At 38.4% G+C, this 23,417-nt stretch overlaps 1 protein-coding gene across 1 annotated transcript; it reads right to left on the bottom strand.

Annotated features, from left to right (window-relative positions):
* Positions 1-2,175: 2,175 nt before the first annotated feature.
* Positions 2,176-20,569, bottom strand: CALB1 (calbindin 1). Its single transcript, XM_030505424.1, has 11 exons — positions 20,320-20,569; positions 19,984-20,060; positions 15,244-15,318; positions 10,377-10,460; positions 10,232-10,288; positions 7,155-7,232; positions 5,050-5,105; positions 4,916-4,955; positions 4,779-4,832; positions 4,578-4,649; positions 2,176-4,171 (listed from the first exon to the last, which is right to left on the bottom strand). Exons 1-11 carry the CDS (start codon positions 20,399-20,401, stop codon positions 4,058-4,060), a joined length of 789 nt encoding a protein of 262 aa, XP_030361284.1. The 5' UTR covers positions 20,402-20,569; the 3' UTR covers positions 2,176-4,057.
* Between the last annotated feature and the right edge of the window lie 2,848 nt (positions 20,570-23,417).

Genomic DNA, 23,417 nt, shown 5'->3' with positions numbered 1-23,417 from the left:
CCACTGAGAAGTACATCTTGTCTGCTTGATTAAATCTTGAAATTACCCTTTTTATTTCAGCTGACAATTTACTGTCTTTGAACCTGTCTTAAAATTTCTTAGATGAATTCAGTGCTATAAAAGTGGTATTGTATTATAGTAGCAGGTTATGAGCAAGTTATGAAAATCATTTGATGAAAGAGATCAGTTGTCAGTATCAGTATTGCCTCTTCACTATGATACTAGAACTGCTGTCAACCTTTGGTTCTATTTCTGGGAATTCCCTCTCTCCTTTTGAATATTTCAGTCACTGTTGAGCATATTGCTGCTGTTTACCAATGCAAGAATCTGTTTTACAACCAGGTGATGACACTATCTAAGGGAACTGTGAGTTTCCACCTGTCCATCCTGGCTTCCAAGTTGATTGGCACATGAACTGCTCATTTATCTTTACTTTTTTTCATGTGCTGATAACATGTGACTAAAGACACTGGGTTGGAAGGAAACTTGTACCTTTGTTGAACTCCATGGAGCATCTACTATTATAACTGCTAAACACATAACTCCTCCTTAACCAAGGTAAAAGCCCTAGTCTTTTTTGTGATAATTTAATATACAGTAAAATAAAATGATCTTTGGGATTTTGGTGCATTTGCCTTCTTTTAATTGGTGCAGAACAACTTCAGTTGATTTCAGAGGGATGTGGAAGTGCTCAGCACTTCAGAACATCAGGCCACATGTATTTGGGTGCCTAAATACAGATTCTAAGCCTCCTCGTGGACACAGCAAGTAGGTGTGGGTCTCATTATGCCTCCACACCAGTGAGTAGATCAATGATTATGATGAGAGCTTAGTATAAATGCAGGAGATGCTGAATGGAACTTAATCAGAAGAAGCTGATGTTGTCTAATGAAACAAAGACTTAATCCCAGTTTAAGTGGAGCATGTGTGCATTTTGTGAGACATAGTTCATTTTACGTAAAAGCACTGCTGGCTGTCGGCATCTTCATCTGTATTTGACATTTGCATGTGGAATATGCTGCTTAGAAATTTCCTAAGCTTATGTGGGTAATCTTTCCAAAGGTGCGTAACTGAGTTGTAAGCGGGCAGGGTTAGGCTGTTGCTGTGATACCGTGCATGAACTGTTCAGGGCACAATACTGCAGCAGTGAGTAAAAGCCAGATCGCTCGCTTCAAGGGCTGTGTGCAATCCTGATTAAGTGGTCAAGAAAATTAGCATGATACTCTCCATAACGGGTAGTGGTTTGTGTCACAGCTGCCAGTGGCGGGGTGTTAGTGGCTGTGGATCAGGCGAGCCTCAAGGTGCACTGATGGGCTGTGTTGTGGCACATCTGGAAGCATGCACTCACTGCCTAAGTCGGACAGTAGTTTTGAGTATTTATTAGCTTGGGTCCTTATTTGAGTGTTTGTTTTAATAAAATACGTATTTTCTGACAGTAAAATGGTTAACAGCTTCAGTAGAGTGGATCCCAGGTAGCTATGTATCAGTCAGTTTCTCTGTTAGCATGAATACTGCTGGAGTACCTGCACTGCCTCATGAAATTGATTTTTGTGCATGCTATGATTTTACTTTCACTCCTATTTTTGGTCACCAGATGTCTGCCAGAAAAAAGAAGATTGCAGTCTTCTCTGTCATCACCTCTCTTACTATTCCAAGCCTTGTTCTGCTCCAACTCTGACAGTTTTAAGAGCTCTGCCCACAAGTGTTTTAGAGGTTTGAAATCCTGGAGCTTTTACAGCAGTTTTGACTTATCCATATTTGCTACACTTTGCTTTGCACTGGCATAGCAGGCACCTGTGCTAGAACTGGGGTTTAGAATTGCTGTCTTTTAATCCAAGTTTCATTTATGAGAAGTAACTGCAGGAAACATCCTGCCTGTGGGTGACTGGGAACTGGTTTCTGTGTTGTGCTTGGCAGCAGAGCCAGCCGGTAGGCAGCAGTAGTAGTAGAAAGGTGGCTTCAGAACATATCTGTGACAGATAATTTTACACATATTCAGGAAGACAGATTCCAGTTTCTGTGATGACTTTTTGTCAAAACACTTTAAACACTTCATCTTCCACTGTAACAATTTTAGCAGACAGTCCCATTATATTTTTACGTACAAGTTTTTGTTGGTTTTTTTTTCCTTTACCTTTACACTTTTAAAATGTTAAAATAAGGCAAAATCCAGGGTTTCAAGTGCATGGTATGAACAATATCAATCATTTATTGTACTTATAGGCAGATTCACTGTTCCTTCACTTAACAAACACAACTGTATTTCACATTGCATAGAGAAAAGAAAACAAGCAGGTGAGAAGTTAAATCACTGTGCATGGAGTGGTGAGAACGAGCTAGCTTAATCTTACTTTAATTTTTTTGTGGCTTTTTTTCAGCAAGATCCCATTCCATACTACCAACTCCTTAACTTTCCAAGGCTCGGACTGGAGAGAACCCATAGCTTAAGGCCATTTCTGAAATGGTATTTAGTTACCTGAGTTCACCTGAGGAATTCAAGGGTTTATTAAGGTGGGAGTTCAGTGACTGTAATCTTGGAGGACCTGAACCTCATTGTTTGAGACACATTTCAGATCAAATGCATTTGCTTCTGCTTGTTAAATAAGAAGACACAGAGATGTATCGAAGAAGTTGTAGACAGCTAATCTGCTAACCTGGAATTGCTTCTGAAACAGTTGTACATGGATACAACATAGGTTTATTGGCTGTAACAGACAGCCCAGTTTCCTTTCTACACCAGTACATACTGGAAGCAAGGGCCTGGAGATTCGTGGAGTTGTCTGGCATACAACTTGTGTAAAGTAAAACATGAGCCAGGCCAAAAAAATAAAGGTTCAGGAAGACAGGGCTGTTTCCATAGTATATTTCCCATTTAAAAAATACCTCTCTAGCATAATAAAAAGCAGAGCCCACCATGTAAACTAAATTACTAAATTGATATAAAGTCTTTTGCTTTGTTGAGTTTTAAATTTTAATACTATTATTATAGATTAGTAATTCAGTGTAAGATCCAAGGAGGCACATTGTTTTTTTTAAATTGTTTTGTCCTTTAAATGTTACAGAAAAAAGAATCCAGGAGATGATAGACAAACTAGACACCAACAATCTTAGGATATTAAATTTAATTAGAGATTACACAGAATATGATGTAAAAACAGCAATTTACTAGAATTATAACCTGCAAAATGTGAAAATAGTTTAGAAAATGGATTGTCATATTCTCTGACACAGCAATAGTCATGAAAGGTACACTTATAATATCATATGTTAATCTGTGTATTAACTATACTACCTGTCATTTAGCCAGGATTCCAAGACAGATTAAAGGCATTTATTTCTGAAGTGCCTATGTTTAAATTCAGTAAAGTTAAACAGCTAGATTGAAAACACTATATTTTTGTCAACTACTGTGTGGAGATCTATCCCAGATAAATGCTTTGTCTATATGCTATGAGGTTGTAATGAGGCAAGTAATTGGAAAACTGCAGAGAGCACAGAGCTGTAAGTGGGTGGTTTGACAACTGAAGTATTTCTTTAGTGCCTTGTTACATTTTGGAAATCAGACATGCCAACATCTCTTTTCTGTTTCAGACCTAGATCATATTTAATATGAATTCATGTTTTGCCTTAAGAAAAAATCCATTTAGTTGTAGTGGGGAAAGATATCTGAGACTTTTTCGTTATGTAGTTCAACAAGAAATGTCGCAAATGTCAAAGGATATGATGACCACAGCAATTTCAGCAGGTTTAATTTGTTTTCCAGCCGTGTTTATGAAAGAAAAAAACCAAACAAAATCAAAAAACAAATCCAACCCTGACATATTTTAGTTTCTTTTTGAATATACAGACTGGCCCAAACATAGACATTCTCTTTATCAATCTTATTGTTACAAAAACTGTACATTACAAACAGTATAGAAACAAACTGAAAGGAATGTGCCACACATCCTGGCTAATTTTCTATATGCAGTTTAAAAATACAGCCTACTCCCTTATAGTGCACAGTTATTGTGTAGATAGACTACATCACTAGTTAAGTGGACATGATAGAAGAGTTCTAGTTTTCCTCAGCACAGAGAATAAGAGCCAGTTCTGCTCGGTAAAGCTTTCCTCCATCAGACAAGGCCATGATGCTTTTCTTGTATGTTGCAAGGTTGTTAATGTCTAATTCCTATTTAAAGAACAGATAATGCTTTATAATCCTGTTTAGTTACCAGCATGAACAATGCTGGTAACTGGCAGAAAATGAGAAAACAAAAGGGTATTTTCAGCCTGTCTATCAGTAACACATTGCAAATGTTGTTAATGTATTTGTATGTTATCCATATTATAGCCATATGTTAGACTGCTAATAGTTGATGTCTCAGAAGCAAGCTTTGACAGTGTTGCTATACAATTACAACTCCACTAGTTCAGGATTTATACTGCTATGACTTCTGCCAAGATTTTCAGTCGTGCTTTGACTTCAGGAATTATGATTTAGCAGTTCTATATTTATCTTAATAGGGTGGATTAAAGTGTCCTTAAAATCTAAATTAAATCTAATCTCTAAGGGAAAAAAAGCCCTTCAGGATTACCTTTTTATTCTTTTCACAGAGATCCTTCAGTAGCGCATCAAGTTCATTTTCATCTATATAGCCATTGCCATCCTGAAAATTAACATTAATTTTATTAAATATTTATTCTTCATTTCAGAGGTTATGGTTAGTTTTCCACAAATTCAGAAAACAAGTGTCTTCAAACTATGCGACTAATAAAAAGCTTTTTTAAAGACTTACTTGATCATACATCTCAAAGGCTTTATTGAATTCTTTTGCACACATTTTGACACCCTATATGCCAAAAGGAAAACGAATTAATGACACCAGTTATGTGTGATGGTAACAGGTTACCTTAAGAATGAGAATACTCATACCTGAAATTTAATGAGAAAATTTTCCTGTACAGGGAGTAGTCTTTGGAGAGAAAAAAACAAAGGTCAAAATATTTAACTGCTTCCATAACAACAATGGTACATGGTATTTGTTGTGAAATAGACAGAAGACATACCTGGCCAGTTCAGTAAGCTCCAACTTTCCATCGTTGTTTGCATCAAACATCCTGAGCTGAAAGAATGTATAGTTTTACATTACTAACCAAAATAAATCAACACAATGAAGAAAACACTTCTTGGAAAACTTAAATTCAATGAAACTTAGCCTTTATTTCATGGTGAAATGGTAGCTCCAGCTTTTAATCTGTCACATTTGCTGTGTAATACATTTATTTAAAGTGCTAAGTAATTTTAGTAATTAATTCTACTGCAAAAGCCTGATAAGAATCCGGACGAACAATTCTGATTAACCTACTGTAAGGTAAGTCTTAACCTGCCTACACTGATGAATGTCCCACATGAGAAATGCACATGTAATTATTTATAAATGAGAGGAGTGTTGACATGATAACATTTTACTTTTGAATTCATGTCATGATTTGATAATAGCTTCATTAGTCTCTATTCATAAAGGTGAAAGAACAGTTCGGTAAAGTTCAATTGAATCCAAAGCATTCAATTCCATAGACAGAAAATAATAGACTTTTCATTCAATTGGCTGCTAGATCTAAATATTTAAGTAAAGATCATGTTCTGTTTCTGTGATACATTTCAAGAAAAGTGTGAGCAGATGCTGTAGATTATAACATTTTGTTAATGGTATGAAAATGGGATATTAAATCTCTCCAAATAATGATAATGAAATTATAGGAATGAATATATTATTGTAATTTGACAAAATAAGTGAATACTATTCTAACAATTTTAATAACTCTATTGTATTAAAGTGTTTCCCTTTGAGGCCTTGAAATGATGAGCTCCTGCTGCTTGAGAGGCACAGCTTATATTCATTATTAGAAGTAGATGGAGATATTGCAACTGCGTGGGACGTCCTCTCTAGTTTTTATGTCTATATAGCTCCATTTTTCTACTTTCAAGTATTATTTTGTCTTTGCTGTATAAAAGAGTCACAAAAGCAGCAAACCATACAAAACATTTTTAGACATTGTACTGAAAACACCACCACCCACACTCCATCCCATCACTTTCAATCACAGTAATTTTAGATGTAATTTTTAGATAAGAGGAAAAGCAACATCCTGTACTAAGTGTATATCCTTTTAAAGATAGAATTAATGCCATGAAAAAAAAGACCTGGTTTCACTTGGTTAATGCACAATAAATGGCAAAGGAGAACAGAAAAGAGACCAATTCTATAAACATTTATTTCTACATAACACCCTGGTTCCTTTTAACACTTCCTTTCCTTGTATAAAAGCATCTGTCTTTCATGCATTTCCTGTGAAAGGAGATTTGCATTTGGGGGAGGTAAGCAGTGGCAGCTGTGAAGTAAACATATTTTGGATTTTGATGGGTTGTTAGTGGCTGGCTGTGCCTGCCTGCAGCTGCTCAGGACTGTATGTTTTCTATTAGTTTTCTATTCCAGTTTCTGAGGAGATTATGGGATAGCTGGAGAGGGACTTTTTATAACAGAAAGTAGCGATAGGACAGGGGTAATGGCTTTAAACTGAAACAGGGTAAATTTAGATTAGATATTAGGAAGAAGTTCTTTACTGTGAGGGTGGTGAGGTGCTGGCACAGGTTGCCCAGAGAAGTTGTGGCTGCCCCATCCCTGGCAGTGTTCAAGGCCAGGGTGGACGGGGCTTGGAGCAACCTGGTCTAGTGTGAGGTGTGCCAGCCTGTGGCAGGGGCGTTGGAACTGGATGATCTTAAGGTCCCTCCCAACCCAAACCATTCTGCAATTCTGACAGATACAATTTTAATTCAGTTTTACAACTAATGGTTCAGGGAAGAAGAACAGGGGGAAGTACTATACTATGGACTAGTATCAAATAAATAATAAGAAAATTAAGAAATCCTGATTTTTTTTTTTTTTTTTTTTTTTTGTGTATTTTTAAGCAGCACTGAAAACTGCCCATCAAAGCTCTGTAGCTGCAGAAGTACTTGTGCTGGATGCCACAGTCGTCTCTGTTGCAACCACATAGTTAGCCTGATTAGGACCTGGTGGAGCTCCAAATTGTTTGGAGCTTTCCAGTGACTAAAGATAAACGGAGTTTGGACTAATCTAGTCCTGATGAAATATGCCTGTAAATAATCTTACCATTATTTCTGTGTATTCTGTTAGCTTTGAGTCTTCGATCTGCTTATTCGCTTTCTGTAATAAATCTTTCAAGAAGCTCTGTTAAAATAAATAGAAGAGTAATAGGTGAATTTTTAACTACAGTATAAAATGCTTGATTTGCTAACTTCAGATTAAAGTAATGGAAAATACTATTTTACTCCCACTTTACTATTTACTGCTGAAGTTCCAAATAAGTATGAAAAGAAGTAGTAATTAACAGCTAAGAATATAACAGTTTCTTTTGATCAATTCAAGTATATTGCGGTTTTATTTGGAAAAAGTGACTCATAAAACATTCTGCGTTGTATGCCATTTGTTGTATTGTGAATTTGGAAAAAAATAGTTTGTCTTTCAAGTATATTGCTTCCTAATCAGCTCTATCAGTAAACTAAACTAATTAACCTTGGGTCTCCTTGAAGACTTGGATGCCTAATCACTTCTTGCAACATAGGAACAATTTTACAGAAAGATCAATGATTAATCAAGTTTTCTCCTTGCCTATGGCAGTACCTGATGCTAGATGTGAACGTTAACCTATGTTGCCTCTTCCTACCTTGTATTTTAAATGTGTGCAGCCAGTACATTGCATTTTTTGAATGAGAATTTGACATAGTAACACATGACTTGAAACAGCGTCATTTTTACTCTGAAAAATAAGATTGTTTCCACCCATTCAGTGGTTTAAATTCTGGTACTAGATTTGTGGCATTAAAAAAGAAAGATATCAATTTATTTAAAAAGGACATTTCAAGACCTGAGAATGCCTGTCAATGCACAATGAAATACCTAATTCCTGTCATCAGTTGGAGTGTCATTATCTTTGTGGAATTTTGGTCCACATTGCAAGGTAGAAAATGGGGTAGCTCATAAGAAAATCTATTTGTGCATAGATTACATTCTTGAACTTGAATACAACCATATCAATAGCCATATGACTATACCCACTATAGTTCTTGTCATCTGGCCCCCTCTGTGCTGGGAGTCCTTCCTGGTAGCTTGCATATGAAGAACATGACTGAAATGTTGTAAATGGATGTTATGGGGATATGTTTAATCTTGCGTGCTTTGATGGAAAATAGAACTGGAAAGGACATTGAAAGGCTATCCAGTCCATATCCATGTCTCAAGAAAGGATCATCTATATCTAAACTTCCTGACTTACTATTACCAAACCTATCCTAAATAGAGGCAGTGATGGAGAGTCTGCCTCCTCCTTAGACAAGGTATTCCACTGCTGTTACTATTGTTAGAAAGTTTTCCTGATTTCCAGCTTAAATTTCTCTTACAAAGTTGTAAATGGGTGTACTCCTCACATAACAAATACTTAAAATGTTTGGGCTCATCAAGAAATACTGATCTAAATATAAAACTGGACATTATGTCTTTCAACATGTTAAAATGGGCCATTTCTTTGAGGCAGACAAATTCTCACAGGACAAGAGAGGTGGGACCATTAGGAATCCAGTTAAAATGCCTTCATTCTTCAGCTGGTCCTCAATCAGCCCTGCATTTTTTAGTCTATTGTAAATTATAGCAAATGACAACAGTCCTTAAAGCACTGTGTAACAGCTGGAGAGTTCTCAAGTGCTGCATGGCCTCCTGATTTAGATATTTTGACCTGCTGCAACTAGCCAGCAGAAGAATGGGCTTGTCTGCCTGAGGGTTACCTTAAGCTAGAATCCTTGGCAAACACCACACAGATAACAGACTCAAAGAGGAAGGGAAAAGAAAAGAAGATGTGAACTGCCTGATGTGGATTCCTCTTCTGAACAAAAGAGCTGTGAGGACTTCAGACAATTTGATCTCCTGGTGCTTTAATTAATAAAGCTTATGTAGTTCTTTAGAATACCACATATGGGCAAAATAGTCCAAATTAGATGGATAAACACTGCTAGGTCTTTCTCTTGCTATGAATTGTTTTGGTTCTTACGAATTAAGTTCAGAAACCACTATGGTAATGTATCCAGAGCAATTGAACTGTGGAAAATGGAACCTTTCTACTCAGAGGTTGCTGTATATGAGTATCTCTCCTATGAGGAAAAGCTGAGAAAGCTGAGACTGTTCAGCCTGGAGAAGAGGAAGCTCAGAGGGACCTCGTCAACGTATATAAATACTTCAAGGGAGGATGCAAGGAGGGCAGAGCCAGGCTGGGGACCAGTGACAGGACTAAAGGCAATTGGCACCAGCTGAAACATGGTTGAAATGTATGGAAAAACTTTTTCACTGTGAGTGTGTCTGAGCACTGGCACAGGTTGCCCAGAAAGGTTGTGGAGTCTCCATCCTTGGAGATATTCAAAAGTCATCTGGACATGGTCCTGGGCAACTGGCTTTAGGTGGCCCAGCTTGAGTAGGGGGCTTGGTCCAGATGACCTCAAGGTCCCTTCCAGCCACTCTGTGATTCTGTGACTGTGACTCAGCATCTACAAATCACTGTTAGTTTTATAACTAGCTAGGTAAATCACTCTAGTTTTCAGGTTTGTTAACTCTGCAATGCTGAGATGGCTAATGGAATAATCTCAATTCTGCTCTTGTATGTGCATATTAAAGGTCATACCAAAATCCCAAAAAGTTAACCAAGCAGGGGCAACACAGTTCCATTTGTGTTAGCCTAACAGTATTATAGTGTAAACCGTAGGGCTACATGATACTTGAGAGAGCATGATCTCTCCAGCAGCAGCAATTCACACCAGTGATGCCCTTAGGAAAAAAACCCCACAAAACAGCCCTTCTCCCTAATATACAAAAAAAAGAACAACACAACTTTCTTAGAGGTCTACCTTGCTTTCTCAATCTTTCTTATTTGTAAGCTACCTGCTACCCTGAGTCACTTGAGACAAACATTGATCTGAATTAAAACATGTTTTAAAAAACATTGATCAGATTAGAGTTCCCCTTTAAATAATTTACTGGCAATAAAAAAATCAGCTAATTATATTGCTTTTCGGTTGTGTTTGAAATGCAAAACCATGCACAGGTGGGTATCTGAAGAAACAGCAGCACAGGCTGTAATCCAATGCCTGTTCTCATGTTGTGTATACTCGTAGGTATCAGTTTACCTTAAGTTCCTCAGAATCAATGAAGCCACTGTGGTCGCTGTCATATTTTCTCCAGGTCTGCAATCAGAAAGTGAATGCTTTAATGATATATTCATGGCAAGTGGGTCTTGGATGATTTTACAAAAGGTAACTTTTCATACTGTACCTGCATGAAGTCTTCACTTGACTTTAGCTGCTGGCATCTGAAGAACAACAGGAAATTCTCTTCTGTTGGTAATATCTGAGCAAGCTATAACAGAATTTAAGAAAGATTAAATTTTGATTCTTCATTAGGCAGCTGAGCCTGTGAAAGAGCATGAAACTTTTTAAAAGAATATGAAATTCTTTGTACTCATATTGCCCTGTTGTAGCCCCATAGGAAGCTTCATCCTGCTAGCCAGAATGTCTGGAAGATGCTTCTAAAAGGCTTCTGGCTTGCAGCTTTGCCATATTCATAAGGTCAAACAGAAATGAGGTCTGAGAGAAGAGAGTGAGACAGCACATACCAAAGGGGTACCTGGGGAAAGAGGGAGAAAAATACACCCACGCAGAGTTAGGACCTGTGATGAAAAGCTTGGAATTGGCATGAAGGGAAAGCATAACACAAGGATGTTTAGAGGATAAGTGCGAAGGTCCATGAATTCAGAAAGTAAGGAAAATAGACTACTCACAGATGTTGTGGAAGAGGAAGAAGAGAGGGGAAAGCTGACATGAAGAACACATGTGTAAGGTAAACAGAAAAATGTATGGAAAAGCCAGGAGAGAAAAAAAGCAAGTGGGCAGTGTATGGGGATGACAACCGGTAATCATTTGTCAGGCACAGAGATGTATTCAAGAAGAGCTATAAATACCAGAAAGAAATCAGAAGGTCTTTTAGCCCTGCAAAATCAGGGGTGGTTCTTCCAATGCCTCTGCTCTACAAAAGGCTTTTTTAAAATCAGACATTATTGTACTGATTATTGAAAATGTTCATTTACTATATAACTCAACTTTGGCAAGGGACAAATGTAGAAGATGGAAAGTATGCTGTATAATTTAATGTAAAATCATGATTTCTTTTTAACAAAAGCCCAATATCTTTTTCTATTCTCAAAACGTATGAAATGTGTTTTGATTAAAGAAAACTTTTTAGTTGAAGAATAGACCAGCTGTGCTTACTAGGAAGAGAAAATGGAGAAAAAAGATTTCTTAGCTGCATTCTTTCATGAAAAATGACATCTGCAGACTTTCTGGAGCCCCATTTTAAAATTTTGATTAAAATTTTTGGTTTTCTGCATTCATTTTACACCCTCATTCTGTCTATTTCTGTGATATTTCCTACTTGGTCTGGCTTTTTTATTGGGGTCCCGTGGCATGCTAGGTGAGTTCAGGTCTCCCTCTCACCCTAGACGTATAGCAAGGTTATGGAGACAGATGTCTTGTTTCTCTAAAATTATCCTTGCAAGGAATCAGTTATACTGATTCCAGTATATATTACTGATATAAGTGTGGTTATGACAAAAGACAAATCAGAGCACTCTCTTACAGACATGGTACGTCTAATGACAGACTGTCAGGCCCATCAGAGTGTTCTGAGGGCTTTCACTAAACGGTTGAACACCAAACCCAATCAACTTGATATGTTTTTTGTCAGCAACTCCATTATCAATAGCTTATACACATGCGAGTAAGTACATTCCAACCCTAACCATTCTATGGTTCTATATTCATACATATGCAATAGCTAAATGTGTGTAACAGTACAGATTCATGGAAAAATTTATTTCTGCCATGACAGGGAAGCTTTGATTTTTAGACTACATCCCTACTCACCATCAAACGTTTTTGATGGAAGAAGTGATTACAATAATAAGCAGAGTTTGGGGGAAGGGACTGATTATGACAATGGGAAAGGGTTTATATGCATGGAAATTATACATTAGATGTCATTTGTGAGATCTCTAGCTAACTGGTAAATTTTGCAAAGGGCACTGTAAAACAGTACAAAGTGCAAGGGTAAATGTAAAATGGTAACTTTCCAAAGAATCATTAACAATTTAATAGCAGTACCAAACTGTATTTAAGGTACAGAATATATTACCTTTGGAAGAAAATTACCTTATTTTAAGCTATACTTCTGACCCTTTGTAAGTCTCAGGAGAAAGCACAAGCTTTCAAGTTACAAAGATGTAGAAGCTCGATATCCAACATCAGCTCAGGCTTCTGCCAAAAATTAAAATGTCTTTCATGTTTTCTTTCTTTTGTACCTTTTAGAGTAACAGAAACAATATAGCTAAAGGAAAGTCCAGTTCTCCAAGCTCATTCATCAAATAGAATTAAATTGCCTTTTGTGGAAAACTGTGTTATTAAGGGATGAGGACATCATGTGGAAATTGGCTCAACTTCCCAGTCCCAGTTATAACACCTCAGAAAGGAAAGATAGAAACCTGGTGCTATTTCTAGTGATGACTTCTTTGTGAGGATAATCATAGGGGGACTTTGAGAGTATCTGAATACGAGTGAAGACTGCTACATGTTTGTGCATGGCAGCAATAGCGGTTTGGTGATCGCTTCTGTGAGCTCTGCTGCTTTTATGGAGAAAAAATACTCTCAGTTCTTACAACACTATCGGAACTATTTTCTGGAAATCATTCTTAAAGTAAATTCTGTTGATATTTAACTTTATTTAAAATTCCTTTCACCTAATACATTGAGTTTGCCTTTTAAAATCCTATAATAGAGAATGGGAGTACAAAGAGTATTTTAGGCTAATAAGTAGTTATTTTTACAGCACCAGTAAGATTCAAATAATTTGATGTGGAATTACTGCAGTCCTGAGTTTTGAAATCTTGGGTTTCACATCTAAATTTTAGTGAAAGCTTTGGTCTGAATGAATACAAAAGGTGAATTACACAATGACAAGCAAGTGGTCAGGTCAGACTCTGCCTTTTATCCAGCTGGAGAGGGCTGGATAAAAGCTGGTGAGCTAACTGCAGTGTGCTTGCAAAGACAGAATCAACACTTAATCTGAACTGAAAATCCACTCTTTCCTCTGTGAAGCCAATCTGAACGAAAATCCACTCTTTCCTCTGTGAAGCCATCCAGGCCTCCTCTTTATCTCAGTCAACAGACCCTTCCTGAAAAATCATTATTTGCTAGGACATCTTCCTTCAGATGCTGGGGTATTCATTATGATGGCTGAGAGTCTGAACTGCTTTACTTTTTTTTCTTTTTAGACAAAATTCATACACTTTTTCATAAAAACTATTTGATATACTATGTAAATGGGAGCAATCTGGAATTACTGGACATTTTTATTTGTAAGGAAAGAGAATCAAGTCCAAATACCAACTTTAACATCATACTTCTCTGCGTATACAACAAATTTCATCTGAGTCCCATCAGCACTTTCCAAATCCAGCTTCATGCTGATGTAAGTGAAATAAAATACAGCTATTGGGTTAGGAAACTGCTATATTAAGGGAGAAAGTCCCTTCAGTCACTAAACTGAGTACTGTCAGTATTCAGTGGTGTCTGTGATGCTGACCATGCCTGGCACTTCACTGGGGGTGGTGAGCACCATGCCATATCAGCCTTATTGGATTTGCTCACCTTTAGCCATTAAGTCAACAGCAGTATCAGAAATAGAATTTGAAAGGTAAAACTTTTAGTTATCTTTCCTAAGCAAAGAAAAGCAATCTATTTCAGGCACGGTCTATGCATTCTTCTTGCATTCAATGCTTGCTATTACACATATTCAAAAATACTAAACTAAATAGGATTCTTGAATACTAAATCAATAAGCATTTGTTAGTCCAAACCCAAGCAACTTTTTATTCAAATAAACACTAGTTATTTTTAGATGTAGAACAATTTGATCAATGCTAAGTATTGTCAAAGGATGCATTTTTAAAAATAAAGTATAACTGCAAGTGAAACAAACTGTTCATATTTCCATAGCAGTTTAGTCATAATTACATGTGCATTTAAACAAGTATATGCAATTCAGACACATGGCAGAGGAGAAAAGATACCCTAAAAGGATCTGTTATATCAGCAGTGATAACTTCCTATTGACTTTTACAGATTTTATTCAGTCCTCTATTTTAAAATTAGCTACTGACCCCAAGTTGGTCAGTGTAGAAATTCTGCAGACCTGGCTTGTTTCCAGCTGTTTCTTAATTAGCTCTCTAGGTCAGATTTCTTATTAGCAGAAAAAAATATAATACTACTTAATAATAAAACTGCAGTCTCACTGCACTCAGTGACATAAATGAATTGTAGATTTAGGCTTGAAAAAGTGACTTCTCAAGCTGTAACCCAGCAAACTGTCCTTTTTGACTTGTACCACTGAAGTGGTCCCCCCCTTCCTAGTAAGGTGTCTAAGATATACAATTGTTGAGCAGCTGTGTGTGCAGAAGGCGTTGGTTATCTTTGTCCTCTGTAGAAAGTGGGAGTAAGGAATAGGGGATTTTTCTGTCTCAAGTTCTGTTAAAGTTCAAGAAAGGAATTTATAAGAAATCCTGATCTTTTACAAGATGGATCACAACTACTATTCAAATTTTGTTTACACTTAACATGATTAATGTGCTTTCTTACCATATATGGATTTTTTTTTAGAATAGACTACATACAGTGATGGCTCAATTGCATTCACTTGTGTGTTATCCTTACTACAGGAGTGGTGACAGAGCATTAGTTCAAAATCATAGCTAGAAATAAATCACATTACCTTTCACAATTTAAATTTCTAAAACAGAGCTCCAATCTGCTTTGCAGGAAAACTAAATTGCTGTTTAATAGTACAGAATAAAGTGTGCAAAGTTAAATAAAGTGTAGTGAAATGTCTGGAGAGGGCTAGGGAATACCTTACCCTTTGTTAAGTAAAAAGTTTCATTGGTGAAAAAAATACTAAAGACCTTAAGGCAGAGGAAAAAATTTTCTGCGTAACTAAAAATCCAAGATATTTGCATATTATGCTCACATCGTTCAGTGCTAAATGTATTTTCTACAAGTAAACATGTCAGTCTTTTGTTATAAAGTAACTGTCTTACCTCAACTATTCCTATTTTTCCATCAGTAGCCTTCCCATATTGGTCCACAAAAGCTTTCATTTCGGGTGTTAAATCCTAAAAAGTTACAATGAGAGAATCATTACTTTAAGATACAAAGAAACATATGTAAACTTACTTGAATATTTGATTCGTTTCCAAATAATATGCTACATTTAATGAAGTACTCACACTTTTTGCAGCTAAATTCTTCAAATTTAATTTAGTAATTTTTAATCATGAATAATGTCATTGTGATAGATTTTACTTCCTAAGGAATTATATTATATTCAGTGTGAATGATTGGCATCTAAATACTTAGAACTCCTCTTTTAGTTTACAGTATGAAAAGATTATAAAGATAGATGTGATGGAAATGTGTATAACAGCTCCTTTGTTTAAGAGGATGACAGTGAAGTTCATAGCCAATTATTAGTCAATTTTCTCAGTTTTCATTTTTAAATTAGTAACTTGAAGGCAGTGCAAAATCTTTCAAAATAAGGAACATTTCAGTATAATATATCTGAACACCAAAATAGCCTTCCCACATCTTTGAGTGGATTTTTCCTGAACAATGGATGCTATTTTACCCTAAAAGAACTCATCACGATATATTTTTCACTGTTTGGTATTTGCTTAGCACAGAAACAGAGTCAAAATGTCACTGCTAAGTAGAGAGGCAGATTTAAGAGGGAGAAAACTTCAAGCAGTACCTTAAATCCAACAAAGTAAAGCCAGACTGACTGTTCTTCATATAGACTATGGTCCCTGCTATACATCTGTTCTCTAAAGGCTATCCTCGCTCTAGGCTATGGCAAACGTGCCAGCCTTGGGGTGAAGATCTAAATATTTGATTTCACACTTCAGCTTGACATGAGTTGCTTTGACATGAGCTGCCATCAGCCTTCAATACTAACTAAACTTTTAACTTTCTTTGTATTTCTTATAGGTGTCATCTAGTAAAACCACACAGCAACAATTAGGACTACAGATATATTAAAACAATGGAGAATTTTATGGTTATAGATGAAGATGCAGCAATCTTTGGAAATTAAAGGCTTAGTTGCTGTAATTGATATGATTATATAGGACCAAAGTGATTCTCTCACTGGAGACACAGGGAATCTCAGCTGTACAAAGTCCGTTGTAGTTTGTCCCAAATTTCATCTACCAAAGCTAAGTAAAATGTCAGTTCCTTGTGGCTGATACAATCATGGCCTACTATCCTATTTCTGTCAAAGTCATCCATGGCAGGTTAGTAATTTGCCATGGCTTTAATTAGAGATATGGTTATTAATACAATGCACTTCAATGTCACCTTTCATCTAATGATCCCAAAGTGGGGATAAGTTTGCTTAGCAGATAGAATGGAGAATTTGGACACCTGGATTTTAATTAGTCCCGGTTAAATATTTTACTAATCCTTCTAACAGCAGCTCCGCAGTGCCAGTGTCCAGCCATTGAAGGAGGCACAGCTGATTACAGGTTAAACAAAACAGGATGCTCATCCTCTAGTATATTAGGACTACCTTCAGAAAGGTGGTATTTTTCTTTTTGGTGTTCACTTCACCTGCTTTTGAGCTGCTTGATGGGTTATTTGAATTATGTTACTCAAATATATGTTTTCAGTCTAAAAACTAGCCTAAATTTAACCAAGCCTGGTCCTAAACCAGATACAGATGCAGTGCTCGATGATTGAAATTAAGAAATTAGCCCTTCATACCTCAGTCTCCCCTTTTAAAACTGAAGAGACACTTATCCAACCAAGTGGAGCTTTAGAAAAAAATAGCTTTTTTCAATATGATTTGAAAACGTAAGGATAGATGGCACTACAGAAACATTTACGTGACTATATTCATAAACTTCTATTAGATCACATATTTCTGTGGAGAAATTTTGTCATCATCTATATATGCAGAGAAAGTGAGAAACAGATGTGGAATAGCTCAGCCAAGATACACCTATTGACTGTTTATCAATCCCTATGTTAGTCACTTATACCCCACAGTTTATTTGGCAGTTGGCATACCTAAATAATGTATTGCATAAATGTGGGGCACAATAAATGGAAGCTATACTTACATACTTATATAGCTTTTATCTTTAAAAAAGGCAGCTCTTTCAACATGTCTGAAAGTATATCAGATCAATTCACTATCTACCATAATGCATGAAGCAAAAAGACACAGTGTTACCTAAGAAAAGCCCAAGCCATAAAACGTCCAAGTACGCATCCACCCCTTGGAGTCAGCATGAATCAAGCTGCATGCTACTGCTCCATCTGAGAAAAATCAGCTATGAAAGTATGGTCTTACTAAGTGGATTAATAAAAGGATTAGCATTAGGACATAATTAGAACAGTTCCGTAGTTGGGAAGAATACTGGGAAATGTTAAACCATTCTATTAAATCATAGAATCAATGTGATTCTTCAGTGCACATGGCATGACTGATGTAAAATCCAGCTATGAAGAATGCATAATTGAATATTTCAAAAATAGTGAGCAGGAGATTGACCTGAAATGCAGAAGTTAATGATGACAAAGAAGCTTTGGGGTGTTAAAAGAAGGACAGCTGAGGAAATGACATGTAACCTACACTAGTTACTCAATGTGTCCCTTCTGGCAAAAGAATAGAAATTCAAAGCTACTGAATTAGTACCCTGTGAGAAAAGACACAAACTAATGAGATGCTTGTTTAGCAAATGAGCTTTCAAATCCAAGAATCAGCTTAGATTTGAAACCTCGGATGACATATATCCATACTCCAGAGCCAACAGCCCAAGTACTGAGTTTGATGTTGCTACTCTAGATTGCTCTTTTCATCCAAAGATAGGTTTGAATCAGAGAAACAGGAAATGAAAACTTAATTAAGCACCTAGGCATTAAAATATAGGGTGAGATACAGGCAAGGGTTATTAAAAAAAAAAGGCATATATTACAAAATTTGTATCAGATAAGAATAGTCTTGCAAGGCTTTTCTGTGTTACTTTGAGCAGGCTCTATTTTAAGAAGAGATGCAGGCTTGCTTTGAGAGGGAAAAGAATCTGATCTTACAATGCTAATTTTTTTTTTTTTCCTTGAGCTTCTAATTAATTTTTGAACTACTGAATAATATATCAGCATTTCTACTAAGAATGGCAATCACACTAAATATACAGAGGCTTTAATGTCTTCTTTCTACTGGACATACTTAAGTTTCCTGCACTTCAACACACTGTTGCAATACCTGAAAGGTATTGAAGTTACGTTTAATCTTTACTGTGAAAATAAAAATACACTTTTTCCCTCCACAAACATTCCTTTGCTAATTTTCTGGGGATTTTTTTTTTTTTTTTTTTAGTTTAGTTTAGTTTAAACTTACACTCATGAAAATGAGTGTCTACGCAAATGTATTTAAGAAGAATTAACCAATAACCTAGACTGCAGTAACATTAGAGGCATTACCGGGGGACAGATTTCCAGCTGTGTGAAATTTACACTCATACAATTGCCTTGAACCATGTGGTTTAGGGCAAGGTGTCCCTGCCCATGGCAGGGGGGTTGAACTAGATGATCTTAAGGTCCTTTCCAACCCTTACGATTCTATGATTCTATGATTCTATAATTAATATGAAGTTACAATTTTCCACAATATAAATTAAGATTCATATTAATATCTTTTTGCATTTACTTCTAAAACATGCATCAGTTTTTAAAGCAAAGTAGAAAAGCTATTGCTCAATTTGGAGGTATCCTTACATGAAATATTAAGCTATTTCCCCCATGCACACAAGCCATCCAGTTAAATTACAATTTTATTATCTGTTACTTCAGAAGTCTATTAGCATAGATTCATTTAAATTTATTCCATTAGGTTTTATATTGGAGTTTGATGCTAAGTGGCCTGTTTTAGAAACTGATTATTTTAAAGACAATTTATCTGTTAAAAATGTTCACTTTTATTTTAATTCAAATCTTTACATGGAATCTTTAATTTCTTTACTTTTTTTTTACTTTATCTCTCTGCTTTTTCTCCATGTGGGAATAGTTTGGAGGAAATTAATCATCCGTGCTTTAATAACTCACACAGAATTTTTTTAACAACATTGTCAAAAACTTTGCTGTGTCTCTGAACAATTTAAATTACCAGGGTTTGGTGCTCATACTCTTGGTGCGTAACACCAGTGAAGGGCAAAAAGTGGTTAGCAGTCATCTGCAGATCTATTTAGTGACCACCAAGGGGCAGAAATGCATTTCAGCCCATACAGCCCATACTGCCCATACTGCCCATTAGGTACGAAATTAAGAGTCCAACTAACTTGGAACTGTTGGTTGTGGTTCCCCCCCCCCCCCTTTTTTTTTCTTTTCTTTCCCCTTTCTTTTTAGTATTGGTACATATCTGGATCGGGTAAGATTAATTGCCATGGGTTAAGGTCCCATCCAAGACAAAAAGATAATGCTCACGCATTTCCTGACTTTTCTTGTTGAGCACTGTCAGAAGCAGCAGCTCGTAGCCTGGCAAGCTGTGAGCAGGACCTGCTCGCCGGGGAGGTGGACCCTGGCCTCACCCTTCCAAAGCAGACCATTTATTTCATTTGCAATCTGCTGATTTCTAACTGAGCTATTTCCCTGTGCCTGGTGAGGCAACTGAGTGAACTCTGTGATGGCAACAGAGAACAGAAGGAACCGGGGCGCTGGAGTTTGTTCAAGTAAACTCTTCTTTCCCAGAGAAGACGGAAAAGTGGGGCGAAATGTTAACCTACCAAGCCTGCCTTCTTCCGTGCCTGCTGCAGCTCCTGGATGAAGTTTTGTAGCTCCTTCCCATCCATGTACCCATTGCCTACAATAAGAAAGAGTTACGGTTGCCGTCACCGCTCCCTCCAAACTCTCTCCGCTCTTCAGCGCCGGCGGGAACGTCTCGGACCCGTCTGCTCCCTCCCGGCGGAGCGGCTCCCTGCCCGCCTCGCCCGGCGCCGACGCCAGCCCCGAGGGCTGCGGGGCGGCGGTCGCGGAGAGGAGAGCGGTGTGATCCCCCCGAGCCTCCCGCGGGCCTGCCCCCCTCCGCCCCCCGCGTCCCGCCGCCCTGGGGAAGGGGTCACCGTCGGAGTCGTAGTGGTGCCAGATCTCGAAGAACTGCGCGGCCGAGATCTCCACGCCCTGCAGGTGGGTCTCCGCCGTCATGGTGGGGCGCGGGGGGCGCGGCGGGCGCTGTCCGCGGTGCTGACTCTGCCCGCGGTCGGCGGCGGTGGCGGCTGCGGCGGCGACGACAGCTCCGACGGCTCCTCCCGCCGCCGCCCCGCCGAGGGCTATTTATGGGGCCGCCGCGGCCGGGCCACTCCCCCCGGCGTTGTCCTCCCTCCCGCCCTTCCTCGCCGCGGTCCCCGGCGCGGCCTGCCCGCCCTGCCCTGAGCGGGGGGGCTGGGGTCTCCAGGCGGCGGCACCGCGGCTTGGTCCAGCCCGGCAGCACCCGCCCCGGCCCCGCGGCTGAGCCCCGGGGGACAGTCACCCCGAAACGTGGGTCGGAGGGAGGGGGTACGGGTGCTGGATGGAGGTCCCCGGGCAGGGGAAGCAGCGCTGGGTGACCCAGTGGTTATTGTGAGTCCCTCGCGGTGAGAGACTGTGCCCATGAGACGTGGGGGGCACAGAGGGTGAGCACAGTCTCCCAATTTAGTCACTGGGTTTCCATCGGGAAAGGGTCCTGGAGGTCAGAGCATATGGCTAATAGCACTGCAGGACGTCCTGGAATAGAAAAGCCATATGGGACATGTGGGGTGCAAGGTATCCATATTTCACAGCTGCATCCTCAATCCAGACCTGCAGATAGCTCCATGCAAACTTAACTCTTTGAAGCACTGCAACCCTTTAATACAGTATTCCCACTGAGATATCATGAGATATTGCAATATCCATATTGAGGTAGCATGGGAACAGGCATGATAAATTTAAATATACTGTTCTAGGAAGTAATTTCATCTCAACAGGTAAGTATGGAAGGCTTCATTAGTAAACTCTTTCTTTCCCCATTTGGAGGTGTGAGAGACATGACCACAGTCACTTCTGACTGGGCAGGAATGTTTTTTGGTAGACCAGCTTTGGAGACTTGCCCTCCTGTAGCAGTGGGTTGGTGGGAGGAGACCAAGCACCTTACCAAAAATCTTCCTTCTGTCACAGGCTAACATAGTATTGTACCAGTAGTAATGATTGAGTCCCTTTTGGGATGACTCATTTTAGTTATTATGGTTACCTGGGTACTCAAGCACTGAAGCTGCGTTTCTCCATCCGGCAATATCCCTCACATGCTACATCAAGTTACCCTAGTTCGATGGCCAAAGTGATTGGTTGACAGGACATTGCCAAATACAGTGGTATAGTAAGGGTGGAGGATGAGAACAGCTGGGATACCTGGGAATCTCCATGGGTGAAGTGACTGACATGAGCAACAGTAGGACAATAGCATGTTAAGACTCACATATAGTGTGAGAATAAAAAAAATGCTGGGATAACGCAGAACAGAAGACAGCAAGATGCCGAGGGGGATAGATAACCCAGCAGGATGAGAAGTGGATGCTTAGTTAAAGGCTGACTTGTCCTGAGAGGGATTTCAGTAGATTGGGTGGCTGAAATCTTGTATGCATTCTGGAACAAGATGTGGGCATAGCGATTAAGTAATCATGAGACATTATACTTGATTCCCTCCATCTTTCCATTCTCCTGTTTCTCCACCTGTTATGTGCAGCTTTCTCTCATTCTGTTGCTGCTCTTTGGCTGTGAGTTTTTGAAGAGATACATCATATTGGTTTGTGTTTTGTGAGCTGCTGAACAAAGCAGCAGCTAAGATGGAAGACAATAATCTGATCATTAATCCCTCCAGTTCAAAATATTTGTATTAACAAAAAGTGTTCAGAATACTTTTATAGCCACAAATATCATTATATATTTGCAAAAGGACTGAGGAAATGGAAAATAATTCCTTCTGATCAGGCTTTCTGTTTTGCCATGTAAAAAAGAAATAAAAAATCATGACTGGGTCAATTTCCTATCTAGGAGCTGATTTCCAGGCATGGCTTTCTCAAGGTAGCAGACTTCAGTGGGAGCCATATCCTGAAATGTCTGTAATCTGACTACATCTTGTCTTGAAAATAAAAATCTGAAACTAATGCATTTCCATAAAGTAGCAATGATGGCAAGAAAAGAGAGGATTCATGAGGCTTTTTTCATTTACCAGGAGCACAGACATGGCAGTGCTCTGGCCTTGATAAGTGGAAACACAGTGAATCGAGCCTGAGATTATCCTTTGTGCTTGGGAAAGACAACGGGGTGCCAGTGACGCAAGGACACTGGAAGAAGACAAAGATGGAAATGGCATTTCCATCATTTTTAGATAGAAGAGGTCTGTGCCAATGAGGCAACTTCTTACATTTGCCAAGTGTATTGGATTACTTTGTCCAGTGCAGAATTTCAGGTTCCTGCAAGCCTGTACAAATGGAAACCAAGTACTGAACCTGTTTTAACGGCCCTTTGACTTGCATCCTATGTTGATCTGCTCCTCGCTGCACTTACCATTTCCAATGGTACATCAAATGTTATGCTTGTTACTTTTCCCTGACCCAGAAGTCTGTAGCTGAATGGGAGAGAAGAATTCAGCATTATTTGCCCAACCTTGTTTATCTGACTGCTCAGACTTTTAAATGAACAGGAGCTGCAATGTTTACATTTTCAGAAGTCCTCAGAATAAAATATTTTACATAGGTCATATGTGGCCAGGCGGGTTTGAAAGAAGTCTTTCAAAATATGCTGCTTCTCCCCACCAGGAACATGTGTAGTTGTGTGCAGGAAGGACTCTTGGACACGCTGACCTCTCATTATGCTAGCATCTACAAAATCAGTGTTCTTTACAGTGCATTTATGTATCTTTGTGCATTCTTCGTAAAACAGTATCTCGAGGTGAATGGGTTTGTATGTTCCTGCTGCTGCACTTGAGGTGATCCTGCACAGGCATAAAAGTAGCAGGCATTTCTATGCAAAAATAACCACTTATATAACTAACTGCACACCGTATTTTCATGATTAATGAATTACCAAGCCAGCATTCATATTTAATCCCACTGGACTCTGCTTCTTATGCAAAACTAAATCAGAAACTGATCATTTTGATTCCAAGAAGCTATTAATTTCCACTGAAAGAGGAAGCACTGGA

This window comes from Strigops habroptila, chromosome 1, assembly GCF_004027225.2.
Source record: "Strigops habroptila isolate Jane chromosome 1, bStrHab1.2.pri, whole genome shotgun sequence".
NCBI lineage: Eukaryota > Metazoa > Chordata > Aves > Psittaciformes > Psittacidae > Strigops > Strigops habroptila.
The sequence above is the reverse complement of the archived record's forward strand: the minus strand, read 5'-3'. Positions and strand labels throughout refer to the sequence as shown.